The sequence below is a fragment of the Schistocerca cancellata genome, chromosome 1 (assembly GCF_023864275.1).
Source record: "Schistocerca cancellata isolate TAMUIC-IGC-003103 chromosome 1, iqSchCanc2.1, whole genome shotgun sequence".
In the NCBI taxonomy this organism is placed as follows: domain Eukaryota; kingdom Metazoa; phylum Arthropoda; class Insecta; order Orthoptera; family Acrididae; genus Schistocerca; species Schistocerca cancellata.
The window spans coordinates 693,449,322-693,468,108 of record NC_064626.1 but is presented as its reverse complement, the minus strand read 5'-3'; the positions used below and the strand labels follow the sequence as shown (position 1 = coordinate 693,468,108).

The window sequence follows — 18,787 nt, the reverse complement described above, 5'->3', positions numbered from 1 at the left end:
TAGGGGACTGGTGTCCTCAGATGTTAAGTCCTGTAGTGCTCAGAGCCATTTGAACCATTTTAACCAAAAGTAGTCGTTAATCAATCGAAGTCCACGAACACCTACAAACTCAACTGATAGCGCTTACGTCCAGAAAATCGAGGTCAGAGCCGACTGTTGTGTAAAAATTAAGGCTAACAGGCAAGCTTTTCGAGCTGTATGGTTGTATCCGAAAAACTGAACATGCATCGAGTAGTATGTTTTTCCTCGTCTGATGACCAAAGGGCAGAAGGAATAACGAGGGAACATTTGTAAGAAACTCGTTCTGCATTTGGACAGTGACGAAACACTCATGCAAAGAATCGTTGCAGGAGACGAATATTGAATAATTTCGGCTACATTGTGACAAAAATCCAGTCATTACAGGTTGCAGTGAATACTTAAAGGAACTTCATGCCAGAAAGATAAGTTGATTCAACATCGAACATTAAACATAGAATTATGATCGGAAATTTTCGATGTTATTCGAGATATGTATGTCGAAATGTTGCCTCAAGGTCAAACAGTCATCCAAGCGTTTCGAATAGCATGTGCCAGAAAATATGCAGACCGACACCAAAGTCATAATTATTTCACAATGACAGCGAGTGTGCCCCATGAGATTTACCAGTTAGCAGCTTTAGTTATTGGAGGTATACTACGTGATGAAAAGTGTCCCGACACCTGGCTGAAAATGATGTACAAGTTCGTGGCGCCCTCTATCGGTAATGCTGGAATTTAGTATGGTGTTGGCCCATCCTTGGCCTTAAAGACAACTTCCACTCTCGCAGGCACACGTTCTCCCAGGTGCTGGAAGGCTTCTTTGGGAATGGCAGCCTGTTCTTCACAGAGTGCTGCATTGAGGAGAGGTATCCATGTCGGTCGATGAGGCCTGGCACGAAGTCTTCGTTCCAAAACATCCCAAAGATGTTCTATAGGTTCATGTCAGCACTCTGTGCGTGCGAGATCATTACAGGGATGTTATTGTCGTGTAATCACTCCGCCACAGGCCGTGCATTATGAACAGGTGCTCGATCGTGTTGAAAGATGCAATCGCCATCCCCGAATTGCTCATCAAGAATGGGAAGCAAGAAGGTTCTAAAACATCAACGTAGGCCTGCGTTGTGATAGTGCCACTCAAAACAATAAGGTGTGCAAGACCCCGTCCATGAAAAACACGATCACACCGTAACACCACCAGCCTCCGAATTTTGCTGTTGGCGCTGCACACGCTGGCAGATGACGTTCACCGGGCATTCGCCATCCTCACTACCATCGGATCGCCACATTGTGTGCCATGATTAGTCACTCCACACGACGTTCTTTCACTGTTCAATCGCTCCTTATACCAAGCGAGGCATCATTAGGCATTTACCAGCGTGCTGTGTGGCTTAGGAGCAGGCGCTCGACCATGATATCCAAGTTTTCTCATCTTCCACGTACTTGCAGTGGATCGTGATGCAGTTTGGAATTCCTGTGTGATGGTCTGGATAGAAGTTTGTCTATTACACATTGCGACCCTCTTCAACTGTCGGCGGTCTCTGTCACGCAACAGACGAGTTCGGCGTGTACGATTTTGTGCTGTACGTGTTCCTTCACATTTCCACTTCACTATTACATCGGAAATAGTGGACCTAGGGATGCTTAGGAGTGTGGAAATATCGCATACAGACGTATGACACAAGTGACACCCAATCACCTGACAACGTTCGAAGTCCGTGAGCTCCGCGGAGCGCCCCATTTCGCTCTCCCACGGTGTCTAATGACTACTGATCACCTGGCAATAGGTGGCAGCACAATGCACCCAATATGAAAAACCTATGTTTTTAGGGGTGTCCGGATGCTTTTGATCACATAGTGTATAATAAGGGAAGTTGTTATGACGTCACAAAAAGCCGACGTCCGCCATGTGAGCTGCCCTAAATGTTAAATTCTTATGGAAGTGTTTTGATCAAAAATGGAGCTTGCGTCATTTATGGATGTACTAATCTCTCTGACTACAGTCTAAGGTGTAAAAGAATCAATATTTAGTTCGAGATTTGACTCGTTAAATCGATATTTTCTTTTATATACCGGAACTGTCGTTGCGCCGATTACTTTTATTTTAGTGGTTTCATTTCTGCCATTCGACTTAAGATTTCCTACCAGAAACTCTTTGGGTGAACTCTATGACAAAAAAGATTTGAAACCGACCAAACATAGCAAAGTATTTTCCGTATTTTCAGGAAGTGGGCATAGACCGAACGTGAATTCCGTCAGTCCCTATTAAGGAAAATGCTGGATTACGAATGCAGCCCTGTCACGTGAAATATTTCAAGTGAAATATTCCTTTTATTGTTTATTTGAAACGTGTAACAAAAGCAAAGTTACATTAACCAGGCTAAATGTCTCGTATTACTGGATCAAAATTGCATTTAAGATCAGAAAAACTTCTTGGCGTCATGTTATTCACGAAAGCACTGGAACATTTACTGTTTAAAACAACTGTTGAGTGCATACGACAGAAATTAAGAACAAGAAGCGATAGTAAACAGCAATCTGCTAATATTTTGGGTCATCCAGTATGGCGGCGCCGGATTAAAACCAACGTACAGCGTAAGGCTGTAGCGCTATCTCCCGTTATTGTACTCGATGGTTTTCTGCCATTTCACATGACTGTCAGTTTTCCAAGCGTATAAAAGGTTTAAGCAACCTAACGGGAATATAGCCGAGTGACTTCTTCCACAACCTCCGGTATTTCGTTTTTTATTTATTTACTTTTTTATTTGATATTGTCTTTTAGTGGCTCATCTAGATGCAAGTACAGCCCAAATGTTGTATTTGAATTGACGTGAAAGAAGCGCGTAAAATTTTAACATAATTTGAGATGTGTTAGTATAACTCAGTGTTATGGTGTATCATGTGAAAAAGTCCATATCAAAAATTGTAATTTTTAAAAAAATCTTCATTCTTCCCTTTGGGAATCTGGCGCACATGTTCATCTGGAATCCAGAAGGCACAAGCTCGTGGTCTTGCGGTAGCGTTCTCGCTTCCCGCGCACGGGGTCCCGGATTCGATTCCCGGCGGGGTCAGGGATTTTTTTGCCTCGTGATGACTGGGTGTTGTGTATTCTTCATCATCACTGACTCACGCAAGTAGCCGAAGTGGCGTCAACTAAAAAGAACTTGCAATACGGCGGCCGAACTTCCCCGCATGGGGCCTCCCGGCCAACAATGCCATACGATCATTTCATTTCATTTCATTGGTCTACTGTACTATGCTGCATTGCTACATCACATATTTTGTGAACTATATGTGTGGCGTACACTACTGTACAACACTACACAACACAGCACTACAGAACGTTACACTACTTTACTTGCTATAGCTTGTACTACTTTGTCTTCATTGTTAGCCTCTGGCCCGCTGAGTCACAACTCAGGAATGACAGGGGTTGTGCTGCTGTGGCACCCAAGGTGCAGAGATTGGGAGGTGGCTGTCAAGATCTCAGGAAATCCTTCCTGGTCCTCCCCGAGGCTCATGCCCTCCCTGTTTCGGGAAGGCTAGTGTAGGCGGATGTTCTGTCGTGGTGCGTCCCGTTGTCAGTAGGTGAGGCTTCTTCTTGATCGTCTCTCGGCCATGTAGCTGTTGGCGAGTTTAACCTGCGCCACAGTTTATCGTTCCTTAGACTGTTATAATACCAAAGACGTTCCTATCCTGGTTTGTAAGGTCTAATGGCAGACTCCGAGACGATGAGTCCGGGGTGCCAAGTGCTCCCTATCCACAAGTGTCTATAGCGCATTGTCGAATTTTCAGTAAGTAGCCAGGATATGGAGCATGTCCCGACGTGTAGTATACAACTTCCTTGATCGGACATATGATATTCTAGATCTTTTCTTTGTGTTAGGGAATAACGTACATTCTCCTCCCTGTTTCTTCCCTCTCTTAGATCCCTTGCCATTCTGTACCAATGCATGCTTTTATTTACTTATTCGATGCTGCTCTCGTGCCCAGTATCTCCGTTACCTTATGATACTCGGTATTTTTCAGCCAATATTACTGCACCTTTCTTTTGACTAGTTCCAGAAATAGTAAGCTGATCTTCTATACGCGTGTGTCACGCACAGAGTACACTTCTCTGTGCTCGCCCTGGAACGTGTGCTGTTTTTACTTTTCTCGGTCTATGATCCCAAACGCTCGACCTCTTAGTCCACAACAGAGCATAAGGTTGCTTTATGGTACGTTGTTATTGCACTTTAAGTCAGGAGAAAGCTTCGTTGGCTAATTGTTGCTATTTTGTTCATGGTCTTAGTGCCTCCCTGGCAGCCGTTTTCAAAATGTGCACGAAAGTTTTATTTTTTTATCGATATTTATACCAAGGTACATATATATCTTTCCACAGGTTGGTCATATATTCTGACTGCAGGGTTTCTCGATCTTGATAACGTCCCTTCTACTAAAATATAAACTGTTTTTTTGTGCTGCTATCATTAGTTCGTTTCCTGCATAGCAATTACTTAGTCTTTCAAGAACTTCCCTGTTTTTTCTTTCTAATTCAGTCCTTTTGTTGGCACATCGTCTGCGTAGGTGATGCAGCCTTTGTTGTTTGTTATATTCCAAAGCTGATTCAGTAATGGCTCTATGCCAGCACCCCAGGAGTCTGGACCACAAACAGATCCTTGCGCGAAGCATTTGCTGGTGTTTTTCGCAATTTTATTTGCGGCATTTTCCAATTGCACCAGCCTGTCTGTACAATAATCTCGTAGCATATTACAGATAGACCTTGTACAGTCCATCTGCTTTAGTCTGTTGAAAAGAGCAGGCCAGCATAAATTATGAAACTCCCCAGCTACAGCATCCATTGTTTCGACGAGTGATCTGTCCGACGTTTTCAAGGTACTAATTCAACGAGCGAGCGTTTTGCAAGGAAATCATCGGACTTAAATTCATCTCGATATTCGCTTCACTTTTGAGGTGGTAAAGTAATACTGTCTTTCTTCCTTGTTGTGTTCGTCTGGAGGAAGGTTGATAGTACATTTGGAAATGCCGTTTATAAGAAGCCAAATAGCCCTGATCTGTATCTTCAGGCTAGTAACTGTCATCATCCAGATCGTACCTCAGTTCGTATGACAAGTATCGTATCAGACTTTGAAAGTCTGTCAACTGCGTAGCCCACCTGAGTTAGGCACCCCTTTCGATTGAATGGTTATAATTAAACATAGATCAGACGTGAATTCCGTTATCGATGAACTGTGAATCGGATGAGTGATTAAAAAACGAAGGGGCGCCTATGTGTATGTTGCCTTATGCACATACGAACGTCTTTGGTCGTATTCTGTGGAAACATTAGGCAAACTGCGCATTTCGACCATCGTCTTAGTGCCCCTTCAGGGTTTATAAAGAATGATCTAGGTACATACAAGGCGGTGCCATAGCGTACACCATGTATTTGTGGCACGTCATACATTGGTCACTATCAGGACTCTGATGACCGGTTTATAGACCATAAGCACCACACACGTATAGAACATCGTATCAAATCTGCTACTGCAGAACACTGTCTTCATACCGGTTTTCTAATGTACACTGAAGACTCAAAGAAACTTGTACACCTGCCTAATATCGAACACGCAGAAGTGCCGCAACACGACGTGTCATGGACTCGACTAATGTCTGAAGTAGTGCTGGAGGGAACTGACACCATGAATCCTGCAGGGCTGCCAATAAATCCGTAAGGGGGCGGAGAGTTCTTCTGAACTGCACGTTGCAAGGCATCCCAGATATGCTCAATAATGTGCCTGTCTGGGGAGATTGGTGACCAGCGGAAGTGTTTAAACTCAGAACAGTTTTTCCTGGAGCCACTGTAGTAATTCTGGACGTGTGGGGTGTCGCATTGTCTTGCTGGAATTTCCCAAGTCCGTCAGAATACACAATGGATATGAATGGATGCAGGTGATCCGACAGGATGCTTACGTACGCGTCACCTGTTAGACTCGTATCTAGACGTATCATGGGTCCCATATCACTCCAACTGCACGCGCCCCACACCATTACACAGCCTCAGCCAACTTGAACAGTCCACTGCTGATATGTAGGGTCCATGGATCTATGAGGTTGTCTCCATACCTGTAAACCGCCCGATACAATCTGAAACAAGACTTGTTCGACCAGGCAACATGTTTCCAGTCATCAACAGTCCAACGTCGGTGTTGACGGGTCCAGGCGAGGTGTAAAGCTTTGTGCATTCATCAATCGTGCACTAGTGGGCCTTCGGTTCCGAAAGCCCATATCGATGATGTTTAGTTGAACGCTTCACATGTTAACACTTTCCGATGGCCCAGTACTGTAATCTGCCGCAATTTGCGGAAGGGTTGCACTTCAGTCACGTGGAACGATTCCCTTCAGTTGTCGTTGGTCCCATTCTTAGAAGGTCTTTTTCCAGCCTAGCGATGTCGCAGATTTGATGTTTTACCGGATTCCTGATATTCATGATACACACGTCAATTGGTCGTACGGGAAAGTCTCACATATCTTTGCTGCCTCTGGGACGATGTGTTCCATCGCTCATTCGCTGACTGTAACACCACGTTCAAACTCACTTAAATCTTGATAAGCTGGCATTGTAGCAGCAGTAACCGATCTAACAACTGCGCTAATTACTTGTTGTCTTACACACATTTGCCGGCCGCTGTGGCCGAGCTGTTATAGGTGCCTCAGTCCGGAACCGCGCTGCTGCTACGGTGACAGGTTCGAATCCTGCCGCGGGCATGGATGTGTATGGTGTCCTTAGGTTAGTTACGTTTAAGTAGTTCTAAGTCTAGGTGACTGATGACCTCAGATGTTAAGTCCGATAGTTCTCAGAGGCATTTGAACCATTTTTTTACACACATCAAAAAAAGTTTTGCTTCACCTCCATTCAGAGAGTTCCGGAACCTCTATAGAAAAGTGGAATAGAGATCAACATAGACATCATTTCCGTCCTTTTTATTGCTCATGAAAACCACACACTGCATGTTGTACCACCATACAGTGACACCTTTAGAGGTGGTAGCCCAGATTGCTGTACACACCGGTACCTCTAATACACAGTAGTACGTCTTCTTGCATCGATGCGTACTGTATTCGTGGTGGCATACTATCCACAAGTTCATCAAGGCACTGTTGGTCCAATTTTCACATTTCTCAACTGCAATTCGGAGTAGATCCCTCAGAGAGGTTGGTGGGTAACGTCCTCCATAAACAGCCCTTTTTCAACCTATCCCAGGCATGTTCGATAGGACTGATGTCTGGAGAACATGCTGGCCACTCTAGTCAGCCGAGTGGGATGGCCGCGTGGTCCGAGGCGTCTTGTCACGGTCCTCGTGGCTCCCCCTGTCGGAGGTTCGAGTCCTAAGTTAAAGCTAGATTACGTAGTGCGTAAGCTTAGAGACCGATGACCTCAGCAGGTTGGTCCTATAAGACCACAAATTTCAAAATTTCTACTCTAGTCGAGTGTTGTCGTTGTCCTGCAGGAAGTAATTCACAGGATATGCTCGATGCACGAAGACGATTTCATCTCCAATATGCTGCCGACATGGTTGTACCTTCGGTCGGAGGATGGCATTCACGTATCGTACAGCCGTTACGGCGTCTTCCACGACCACCAGCGATGTACGTCGGCTCCGCATAATGCAACCCCAAACAGCAAGGAACCTCCACTGCACTCGCTGGACAGTGTGTCTAAGACGTTCAGCCTGACCGGGTTGCCTCCAAACACGTCTCCGACGATGGTCTGGCATATGTGACACTCATCGGTGAAGAGAACGTGGTGCCAATCCTGAGTAGTTCATTCGGCATGTTGTTGGGCCCATTTGTACCGCGCTGCATGATGTCGTAGCTACAAAGATGGACCTCGACATGGACGTCGGGAATGAAGTTGTGCATCATGCAGTCTATTGCGCACAGTTTGGGCCGTAACACGACGTCCTGTGGCTGCACGAATAGAATTATTCAACTTGGTGGCGTTGCTGTCAGGGTTCCTCCAAGCCATAATCCCTAGATAACTGTCATCCACTACAGAACTAGCGGCCTGAGCGAGGCATGTCATCGATAGTTCCTGTCTCTCTCTATCTCCTCCAGGACCGAACAAAATTGCTTTGGTTCACTCCGAGATGTCTGGACACTTCCCTTGTTGAGAACCCTTCCTGTCACAAAGAAACAATGCAGACGCGATGAAACCGCGATATTGACCTTTTAAGCATGGTTGAACTACAAACAACGCGAGCCGTGTACCTCCTTCCTGGTGGAATGACTGGAACTGATCGGCTGTGGGACCCCCTCCATCTAATAGGCCCTGCTCATGCATGGTTGTTTACATCTTTGGGTGGGTTTAGCGACATCTCTTAACAGTCAAAGGGACTGTGTCTGCGACACGATATCCACAGTCAACGCCTACCTTCAGCAGTTCTGGCAACTGGGGTGATGCAAAACATTTTTGATGTGTGTTTATACGCGTTGCCGACCGCAGCGCCGTATTTGAATATGCTGCCAGTACCAGCGCCTTTGGCTCTTCAGTGTAGTATAACTCAGAGATTATGACGTGCACTTCCAACTATTGGAATAGCGTTGTTATGGAAAGAGGTGAGAATAAGGTAACCAGCGACCTTATAAATACACTCCTGGAAATGGAAAAAAGAACACATTGACACCGGTGTGTCAGACCCACCATACTTGCTCCGGACACTGCGAGAGGGCTGTACAAGCAATGATCACACGCACGGCACAGCGGACACACCAGGAACCGCGGTGTTGGCCGTCTAATGACGCTAGCTGCGCAGCATTTGTGCACCACCGCCGTCAGTGTCAGCCAGTTTGCCGTGGCATACGGAGCTCCATCGCAGTCTTCAACACTGGTAGCATGCCGCGACAGCGTGGACGTGAACCGTATGTGCAGTTGACGGACTTTGAGCGAGGGCGTATAGTGGGCATGCGGGAGGCCGGGTGGACGTACCACCGAATTGCTCAACACGTGGGGCGTGAGGTCTCCACAGTACATCGATGTTGTCGCCAGTGGTCGGAGGAAGGTGCACGTGCCCGTCGACCTGGGACCGGACCGCAGCGACGCACGGATGCACGCCAAGACCGTAGGATCCTACGCAGTGCCGTAGGGGACCGCACCGCCCCTTCCCAGCAAATTAGGGACACTGTTGCTCCTGGGGTATCGGCGAGGACCATTCGCAACCGTCTCCATGAAGCTGGGCTACGGTCCCGCACACCGTTAGGCCGTCTTCCGCTCACGCCCCAACATCGTGCAGCCCGCCTCCAGTGGTGTCGCGGCAGGCGTGAATGGAGGGACGAATGGAGACGTGTCGTCTTCAGCGATGAGAGTCGCTTCTGCCTTGGTGCCAATGATGGTCGTATGCGTGTTTGGCGCCGTGCAGGTGAGCGCCACAATCAGGACTGCATACGACCGAGGCACACAGGGCCAACACCCGGCATCATGGTGTAGGGAGCGATCTCCTACACTGGCCGTACACCACTGGTGATCGTCGAGGGGACACTGAATAGTGCGCGGTACATCCAAACCGTCATCGAACCCATCGTTCTACCATTCCTAGACCGGCAAGGGAACTTGCTGTTCCAACAGGACAATGCACGTCCGCATGTATCCCGTGCCACCTAACGTGCTCTAGGAGGTGTAAGTCAACTACCCTGGCCAGCAAGATCTCCGGATCTGTCCCCCATTGAGCATGTTTGGGACTGGATGAAGCGTCGTCTCACGCGGTCTGCACGTCCAGCACGAACGCTGGTCCAACTGAGGCGCCAGGTGGAAATGGCATGGCAAGCCGTTCCACAGGACTACATCCAGCATCTCTACGATCGTCTCCATGGGAGAATAGCAGCCTGCATTGCTGCGAAAGGTGGATATACACTGTACTAGTGCCGACATTGTGCATGCTCTGTTGCCTGTGTCTATGTGCCTGTGGTTCTGTCAGTGTGATCATGTGATGTATCTGACCCCAGGAATGTGTCAATAAAGTTTCCCCTTCCTGGGACAATGAATTCACGGTGTTCTTATTTCAATTTCCAGGAGTGTAGATATGGAGCTTTCTGCTACAATTCTTTTGAAATCCTGCTCTGTCCCTGATCAAACCGGTGTTAATGCTACTTCCTCACCAGTTGCTAATAAATATTAACTTTCTATAGTTGGGTTGTATGTTGCCGCTAGTTGTTTACGGTGTATGAGTTGCCTATCTGCATACGCCGTACTAGCTGAGAAACCCTGTGTTGCCCAGCTAGCTAACAGTGTGCGCGACTTCGTAAGCTTGGAATTTATTTTCGACTCATAAAGTTTCTTTGCATACAACGTTTGAAGTAATATGTTTCGGATCATGAATGAAGGGCTTGTTTGCTTAACTATCTTGGGAGAGAGCAAAGTACAGCTGGCTATGCAAAAAAGCAATTGCCACCAAGGTCCACACCTGCAGTACAGAGTTTGGCATTGTGCTTTCGTGACACAAAATAAGCTCTCCAGAAATTGTACACGTTTAAAGCGAAGTGGTTAATTTATTAGAAATAAGCAGTATTCGGTGTATAAAAATTCGCTCGCCTGCGCCACTTCCCATCGAAATTTCCTCTTTTATGATCTTACGTTGGAGCGAAGTAACTTTAAGCCTCTATTCAGTGAAGGGCTCTGGGAAAGAGATAATGCTTGACTTTCTCGAGCACAATTGCGTCGCGCCTCGCTTTCAAGGAAAGAGTTCCCAAAAAGCTAGTTAAAGCCTGACCTCGAGTCACAGCAAGTCTCGTCTCTCGATCTTCATTGGCTTCTTGAGACCGCATAGTCCTGGTGTATTCAGAAACGTCCGACCATTTTCCAGGAATTTTTATTCTTAGACGTAGTGAAATCGAAATGCAATCATTAGGTGTCAAAATCACAAAGCTAAGTTAGGAAATTCGTTTTTCGTAGCGAACAAAATTGGCTTTCAGTTTTTAATGCACGAAGTGAAATCAGTAAGTCCGTATGTCGTAGCCAAGTAAATTCAATAACAGTTTGTATTCTTAAAGATATGACAGAGGTGCTAATTTCTGTAACTGACGTAAACTTCCGAACGTACCACTGTCTCTAGAAAACTAACAACGCCATCTATCGGTTCTTGGTGTAGTACGCCACGACACTTAAACATCCGAAATACTAAGCTGAGCGAACGATTGTACATAAAACTGTGAATTACGTTATCTTTTTCATAGCGTTCTGATTTTGATGAAATAAATCCTGTATGTTTCCCCAAGCTACACTAAGGTTACTTGTCAAAACCCCATGAAAATTGGACTGGTAATTTTGAAGATTAATATGTTCAAACAGACAACCACGACCGTTTTACATAAAATTTTAAATCACGATTAATTTTCTCTTTTAATGTGATTCGATTTTTACAAAGGGTAGCCAATAGACTATATGTTGCCTCAAGTTATGCTAAAGTTACCTGTGAAACTTCGTCCAGTAATTTTGGAGATAATGACGGTTAAAAGAAAAAGCAAACAAGGCGGTTTTACAGTTTTGTTATTAGTACAGAAGATAGTGGTTGCTAGTCAGAGTAGATGCGTCTACCGAGCATTAAAATTTCCTTTGACAGTGCTGTTTCGTACCACTTGTGTCTTGGAAATGACGGGATCTGCATCTGTCTAAAAATCGAGGGCTGTCGATGACGTCACCCAGCTGCCTTCCAGTAAGTTGTATGAACAGACGACTGTTCTCTCCTAATCGCCCTACTGTCCACGTGTTGCTCCACGAAAAGTTTTCTGGATACCAAAATTAAAAGCAGTGATGAAAGGATGCCGATTAGATGTCAGTGAGAAGATACTCTGATCACTGGTGCTGGAAGATGTTCTTAAAGAAGCTTTGCAGGACAGCATAGCGAAGTGGGTGCATCGCATGGTCAGGTGGTAAGATACGAGTAGGGAAGTACTTTGAAAAAGACAAGGACTGAACGTCCGTAAGTTGAATAAAACATCATTAAAAGAGGTTGTTTTCATGAACAATCGTCATATTCAGTCGGTCTAATATCGAGTGGAACGAAGTCCCCTAGCCGGATAATCCACTCAGTACACATTTATTAACACGGCAGAGCGATAAGTTTGAGAACATGTCTCCGCACGGCCAGCTAACGCCGTAGTGACCGCCAGCGGCCGATGTTACCCAGCCATCGTGCGCAGGGTCGAGAGGTCGTGCGCGGGTAGCGATAGTATCGACGCGGGCGCGAGTATCGAGGCGGCGCGAGGCGCTGGGCGGCGCGGCTGTTGAGCGCAGACAGTGTGCGTGTGACGCGCGGCGCCGGCGGACGTCGTGGTGCCCACAGCTGGGAGTGCGTGCATCGCAGAGCAGCTAGGCGCAGCCCGGCCACCGCCATGGTGCACACCCGGAACAGGCTGCCGCCCACCAGATACGTGAGTACCGCGCCCCCTCTGCCGCTTCCATCTCTCTTTGGTGCCAGCAGTACAACAACGTGGGTCGAGTGACGCCTACCTGCAGCTGGCGTCCTAAGGAGAAAAGACTTTAAATGCGATTTAGGTATACAGCGGCAGACTGTTAATCGCGAAGTCTCCTTATTTCGGTAGTGAAATGTAAGCGCGTCGTGACACTGTCTTGTTCTTGTCATCAAAGAAGAACAACATTTGTAGAATACCTATAAACTATGCAAACACAGTGTTGTTATTGCCATATTGTTGCGCCAGAGAAAGGAGTTGGGGGCGAGTTCGGGCGGACATGGCAGTATTTCTGATACACCAGTTGTCGTACGACCTTCCATCTGTTCATGAAAACTGGAGTTTACTTGAGTGAAAAGATGCCTAATGTGTGAAGAAATACCTCAGAGCCAAGATCGCATTTAAATATTTATTTTGAATTGAAGATCGGTTTCAACAGTACTTTGCTGTCATCTACGGATCACATCTTTCAGAATTATTATTTGTAAAAGTCGGTCATCGTTTCAAAACACATATTTAGAAACGATCTTGGATCTGAAACGATTCTTCAAATACTGCAGTTTGCAGGTCGCCTCCTAATCAGAATGTCTGTAATATACACTGAATGCTATTTAAAGGAAATAAATCCTCTGTGTGATAGCATTTCTTGCGAGATTGAGCAGTTGCGCTCTCTCTCTCTCTCTCTCTCTCTCTCTCTCTCTCTCTCTCACACACACACACACACACACACACACACACACACACACACACACACTTTTCTGTCACACCTAAGTACCCAAGCTGTCACTCGCATATCACATCATCACATCACATTACCCATGTGTTGATTCAGCTGCACTTTGCGACGATGTCTGAATGCCATTTGTATATTTTCTGACTTTTATTTCAGTCCAAACATCACGGTGGCGCATATGTTAAAGGACAGCACGTCATGTTTATAATTTGCTGCTCTGAAGCTTTCCGTATTGCGGTAGGAGCATGCGCTACTAGAGAGCAAGAACGATCATCTCCATTAAAAACTGTGCGGTACTGTACGAGTAAGAGCTACATTTTCGGACTGCACTTTTATGACCAAATTACACATCGCATGAAACCTACTGATAGAAAAACTTTCTTGAGATCTACGTCGTTCTAGCCGTATAGGTTCTTTATTTTACCTTTAGTCTGGTATGTAGGAACTGAGAATGCTGATTTCTGGTCTAACAAAGATCCTGACTTATAAAAATAACATGAAAATCAGAGATACGCTCTCCGCTGTGAGGAGGTAGAACTTAAATGGTGAAGCTAATGCATGTGCAGAACATTGAGTTTCACGTCAAGACTGAAACATGGCATGGTGGAAATTAACTGGAAATATAAGGGTGACATTGGCAAATGAATTTTTTTCATGTGGTTTATTTTTTAGGTTTAGTGCTTCCGCTCGCGGAAACACACATTCGTCGGTGCACAGCATGTAATTGGCGGTCACCAGTTGCCTCGGCTTTTCCGTTCTCGACAGGAAACAATCACAAGTTGGGTCTGCGCTAGCACGCAGACAGGGAATTGCGTTCGAGAACGATTAGTACTGGCGGCACAAACTCTGCCGCCCGCTGGGAACGGCAGCGTAATGCGTGGCGCGCAATTCGATTGTCCGGAGGGACCGCACGCGGCCAGCGAGAACGGAGCCCATGTGAGCCGTCTCCCCACACGACACCGCGCGAGCTGGGACTCAGGCCCACCTGCGGCTGAGCACATTGCGGACTGTGTCCCACTGAACGCTCATTACTTGTGATAAGCAATTACTGTCTGTACTCGAATGTTCGGGATCGACGTAGCATACACATATGGCGAGCAAACTACTGTCCGAAATTGCGCTGACAACAGATCAGCCTATTTTGTTCATTACAAACGTATGATTGAAGACTACATTTGATAGTATACGTCGCTGACTGAATATTTTTTGTACAATCCAGTGATAAGTAGGAAGCACTAGAGGAATAACTATGTTCTGTACTGCGCAACGCTTAGCTGCAGAAAATGTTGCTATTGACATACTGCAAGCGCTGACCAACTATCTCGGTGTCGGCATGATATCTTACCACAACACGGCATCAGTAATCTGCAGACTTTGAAGAACGTCACGACTTAACGCCAAGAGCTGCTTATAAAAAGAGCTACTTATAAAATTTCTTTATTGAACAACCAGTTTCGCTCGACGGACCATCATCAGGTTTATAGAAGTATTTACAACATCATACTAGACGATATAAGTTCAGAGGCGACATAATGAAATCCCTTAATTCGTCACTGTTGTACAGCAGTGACATACATTACATCGTCAATCAAAAAATGTGCCCGACAGAACACTCATTCACGCTGTATCAACAGTCAGCATTGATTTAGCATGAATGAGTCTACTGCCTGGCTCATTTTTTGATTGACGATGTTATTTATACCACTACGTTACAACAGTGACAAATACACGTATTCAATTATCATACCATTGATTTTATATCGCCTAGTGTGATGTAAATGCTTTTATAAACCTGGTGATGGTCCGTGGACCGAAGCTGGTTGATCAATGAAAAACTGTTATGAACGTATAGTGGCGGTAAATCATGACATTGTTCAAATGTTTACGAGTTGCGTGGCAAATCCTCCTGGAAATACATCAGCAACCTGTTATTTTTGTATTTGGCAATTACATGATATTCTCCTGATAACTCTATGTTTACATCTACATCTACATTTATACTCCGCAAGCCATCCAATGGCGTGTGGCGGAGGGCACTTTACGTGCCACTGTCATTACCTCCGTTTCCTGTTCCAGTCGCGTATGGTTCGCGGGAAGAACGACTGCCGGAAACTCTCCGTGCGTGCTCGAATCTCTCTAATTTTGTATTCGTGATCTCTTCGGGAGGTATAAGTAGGGGGAAGCAATATATTGGATACCTCATCCAAAAACGCATCCTCTTGAAACCTGGTCAGCAAGCTACACCGCGATGCAGAGCGCCTCTCTTGCAGAGTCTGCCACTTGAGTTTGCTAAACATCTCCGTAACGCTATCACGCTTACCGAATAACCCTGTGACGTTCTCGCCCTTTGTTCGTGTTTCGATTCTTCATAACAGCTTCAATCATACCACAGTGGATATCCGAGTTTTCTGATCATCAGTTCCCAAAACTTTTAGCTCACTAAAACAGTGGAAACAAAGCTTTTAATATTCGAACGATCACCAGACGAACGGTATAACATTAGTCAAGTATCTTCACAATTATATGGAAAGAACCTGTTCCAGGTTATTCACTTGTCAACCTCTCATAGCTGGCGTTTTTGTAAATAACGTAATGGTAACCTTTTGACTGTAAAATTATTTATTTGTAGAGCCCACTATTCCAATTTCGGCAGTGTAGCTTTATAGCTCGTTTCGATGCCGTCGATATCGTTTTGATTTTTACACTGATATGATGGCTATTCTTCGTTTATCAAATTTTATACACTCTGTTGGTTTCAATTACTTGATATTCGTTCACTGGTACTGCAGCAAAACCTTTTATGTCTGCAATAACACTGAACGAAGGTAATACTGCTGACGAAAACCAAGTGTATAAAATTTAATAATGTAGAGCCGATAACGTAACTCCTAACTGCGTCAACACTAAACTCAAACTGACATCGAAAAGACCTAAAATATATTTTCACTTGATAACGGGACAAGGCCAAAAATGTCATAGTGGATTGTACAAATAGTTTTACATTGAAAAGACCACCATAAGGACATTTACAAAACATTCACTTTCATTAATTTATTTCGCAGGGATTTTTTAAAATCTAGTTGGGAAATCATTCTCGGAAATCATGCGGGAACTTTGCTGAGCCTTAGGTTTCGCAGTACACGACTGCCAACAGTTCTTTTAACGCATAGGAATGTCCATTTTTCAGTACTTTGAGGGCAGAAAATTCATCGTTACACGAATGATATTGGCAGAAGAACACACACGGGTCACGTATTACACCATTTATTTTGACCAGGTGTATTCATCAGAAGCGAGCAGCCGCAGGTATTCGTTGCCCTGTTAGTAACATGTTAAGGTTTGAAGCATTTCTCGATACCACGAAGTGAAATGTGTTGGGAGTAACATGTATTATGATACCTCTTCTTGAGAGTTCAGTACCTATCAGTTGATTCTCTCTTTAGGGGTTTTCCTCCATTATGAATGCATTAAAGGTTTTATGTATGCTTTACACCAAATTATTGTCACTTAAGATAGTTTTGAGCCATTTACATCGCTCATGAATCTTAATCGCTGATAAATTATATGTGATCGTTCGTTATGGAACGACTTCAGCAGGTAACGGTCACGTGACCTAAGACTGTTTATTTTCAGAGAAACATAAGTAGTTACTGCAAGTTTTATTTTACTGTGCTATTCCTGCGAGTAGGAACTGAATTTCCTCTGCGACAGAATGAGGAAATAATGGATGAAAATTAATGAAAGCGAAGAAGCCACCAAGCAACACAAAAATTACTATTTAAAAATTTAGATTCATCCAGGTTCTGTGAAACTTGTTGAAGTCAGTGAATGTATTACAAAATTAATAAAATATTTTTACTGCTTCAGGGACTTATTATTGATATTTATTAGCACGACGCGTTTCGGTGCCATCAGGTACTTTTTCGCCAGCATGCTGGGACCATCAGGTACGTTTCAGTTAAATATACGTTAATTTTAATTATAGATTCTTTTGGAGTTTGACGAGCTCTGTTTGTTGAGTGTGTCAGTGAGGTTATGTACGGGGATAAACTTTGGTACATAACCACACTGGCACGTCCTGCAAATAAACCACATCACTCTCCAAAAGAATCCGTAGTTAAAAAAAAATAAATAAAAAGCTGGCCAAGTGCGAGTAGGAATCGCACTGCTGGTTCCGTACAAACTTAATTATGTGTCTATACAGTTCATACATCCTGGGAACTGAGAATCTCAAAGATTTTTGCGTGTTAACGATATCGATACTGGCAAGATATTTGTCCCGGGAATTCCAAGGCAGTATCAAAATATCTACAGTAGTTCCTCAGACGTATCTTTCGGTAGAAGTTAGTTAGAACCTAGAAACCTTTACAGCTTCAAGGGATCATAAACCTTAGTATAAGACATAAATGTGAGTTTGGTAACTCTACCCGTTCCTCGAGGAAAAGAATTCATAACAGTCGGACAGACAGACCGACAGACAGACAGAAAGATGGACAACGAAGAGATCCTATAAGGGTCTCGTTTTTACACGTTGAGGCATGGAACTCTGATTAATATACGCTTCAGCGTAAAGCAGCTGATGATGGGTGCATGCTGTCGAAACAAGACGTGTTGATAAATTTTAGTAAAAAATGACAAGCAGTAAATTCATTTTATAAATTATTTAAAACAACGAATGAGTTTACAAGCGAATAAATTCGTTTATAATTCACTAAGAGGTGTATGTTTTTTTTAAAAAAATATGTATATACAGGGTGTTTCAAAAATGACCGGTATATTTGAAACGGCAATAAAAACTAAACGAGCAGCGATAGAAATACACCGTTTGTTGCAATATGCTTGGGACAACAGTACATTTTCAGGCGGACAAACTTTCGAAATTACAGTAGTTACAATTTTCAACAACAGATGGCGCTGCAAGAGATGTGAAAGATATAGAAGACAACGCAGTCTGTGGGTGCGCCATTCTGTACGTCGTCTTTCTGCTGTAAGCGTGTGCTGTTCACAACGTGCAAGTGTGCTGTAGACAACATGGTTTATTCCTTAGAACAGAGGATTTTTCTGGTGTTGGAATTCCACCGCCTAGAACACAGTGTTGTTGCAACAAGACGAAGTTTTCAACGGAGCTTTGGTTACATTAAAGGACCGAAAAGCGATACAATAAAGGATCTGTTTAAAAATTTCAGCGGACTGGGAACGTGACGGATGAACGTGCTGGAAAGGTAGGGCGACCGCGTACGGCAACCACAGAGGGCAACGCGCAGCTAGTGCAGCAGGTGATCCAACAGCGGCCTCAGGTTTCCGTTCGCCGTGTTGCAGCTGCGGTCCAAATGACGCCAACGTCCACGTATCGTCTCATGCGCCAGAGTTTACACCTCTATCCATACAAAATTCAAACGCGGCAAACCCTCAGCGCTGCTACCATTGCTGCACGAGAGACATTCGCTAACGATATAGTGCACAGGATTGATGACGGCGATATGCATGTGGGCAGCATTTGGTTTACTGACGAAGCTTAGTTTTACCTGGACGGCTTCGTCAATAAACAGAACTGGCGCATATGGGGAACCGAAAAGCCCCATGTTGCAGTCC

The 18,787-nt window shown here is 44.7% G+C and overlaps 1 protein-coding gene across 3 annotated transcripts in view; it reads left to right on the top strand.

The window, feature by feature from the left end:
• Positions 1-12,303: 12,303 nt before the first annotated feature.
• LOC126184461 (gamma-1-syntrophin) overlaps positions 12,304-18,787 on the top strand; it is a 769,719-nt gene continuing 763,235 nt past the window's right edge. For all 3 annotated transcript variants that reach the window (XR_007536832.1, XM_049926862.1, XM_049926854.1), the window contains exon 1: positions 12,304-12,423. Coding sequence is in view for 2 of the 3 variants with exons in the window: in XM_049926862.1 (XP_049782819.1) it covers positions 12,385-12,423 (39 nt within the window). In the remaining variant the exon portion in view is untranslated. The remainder of the gene's footprint in view (positions 12,424-18,787) is intronic.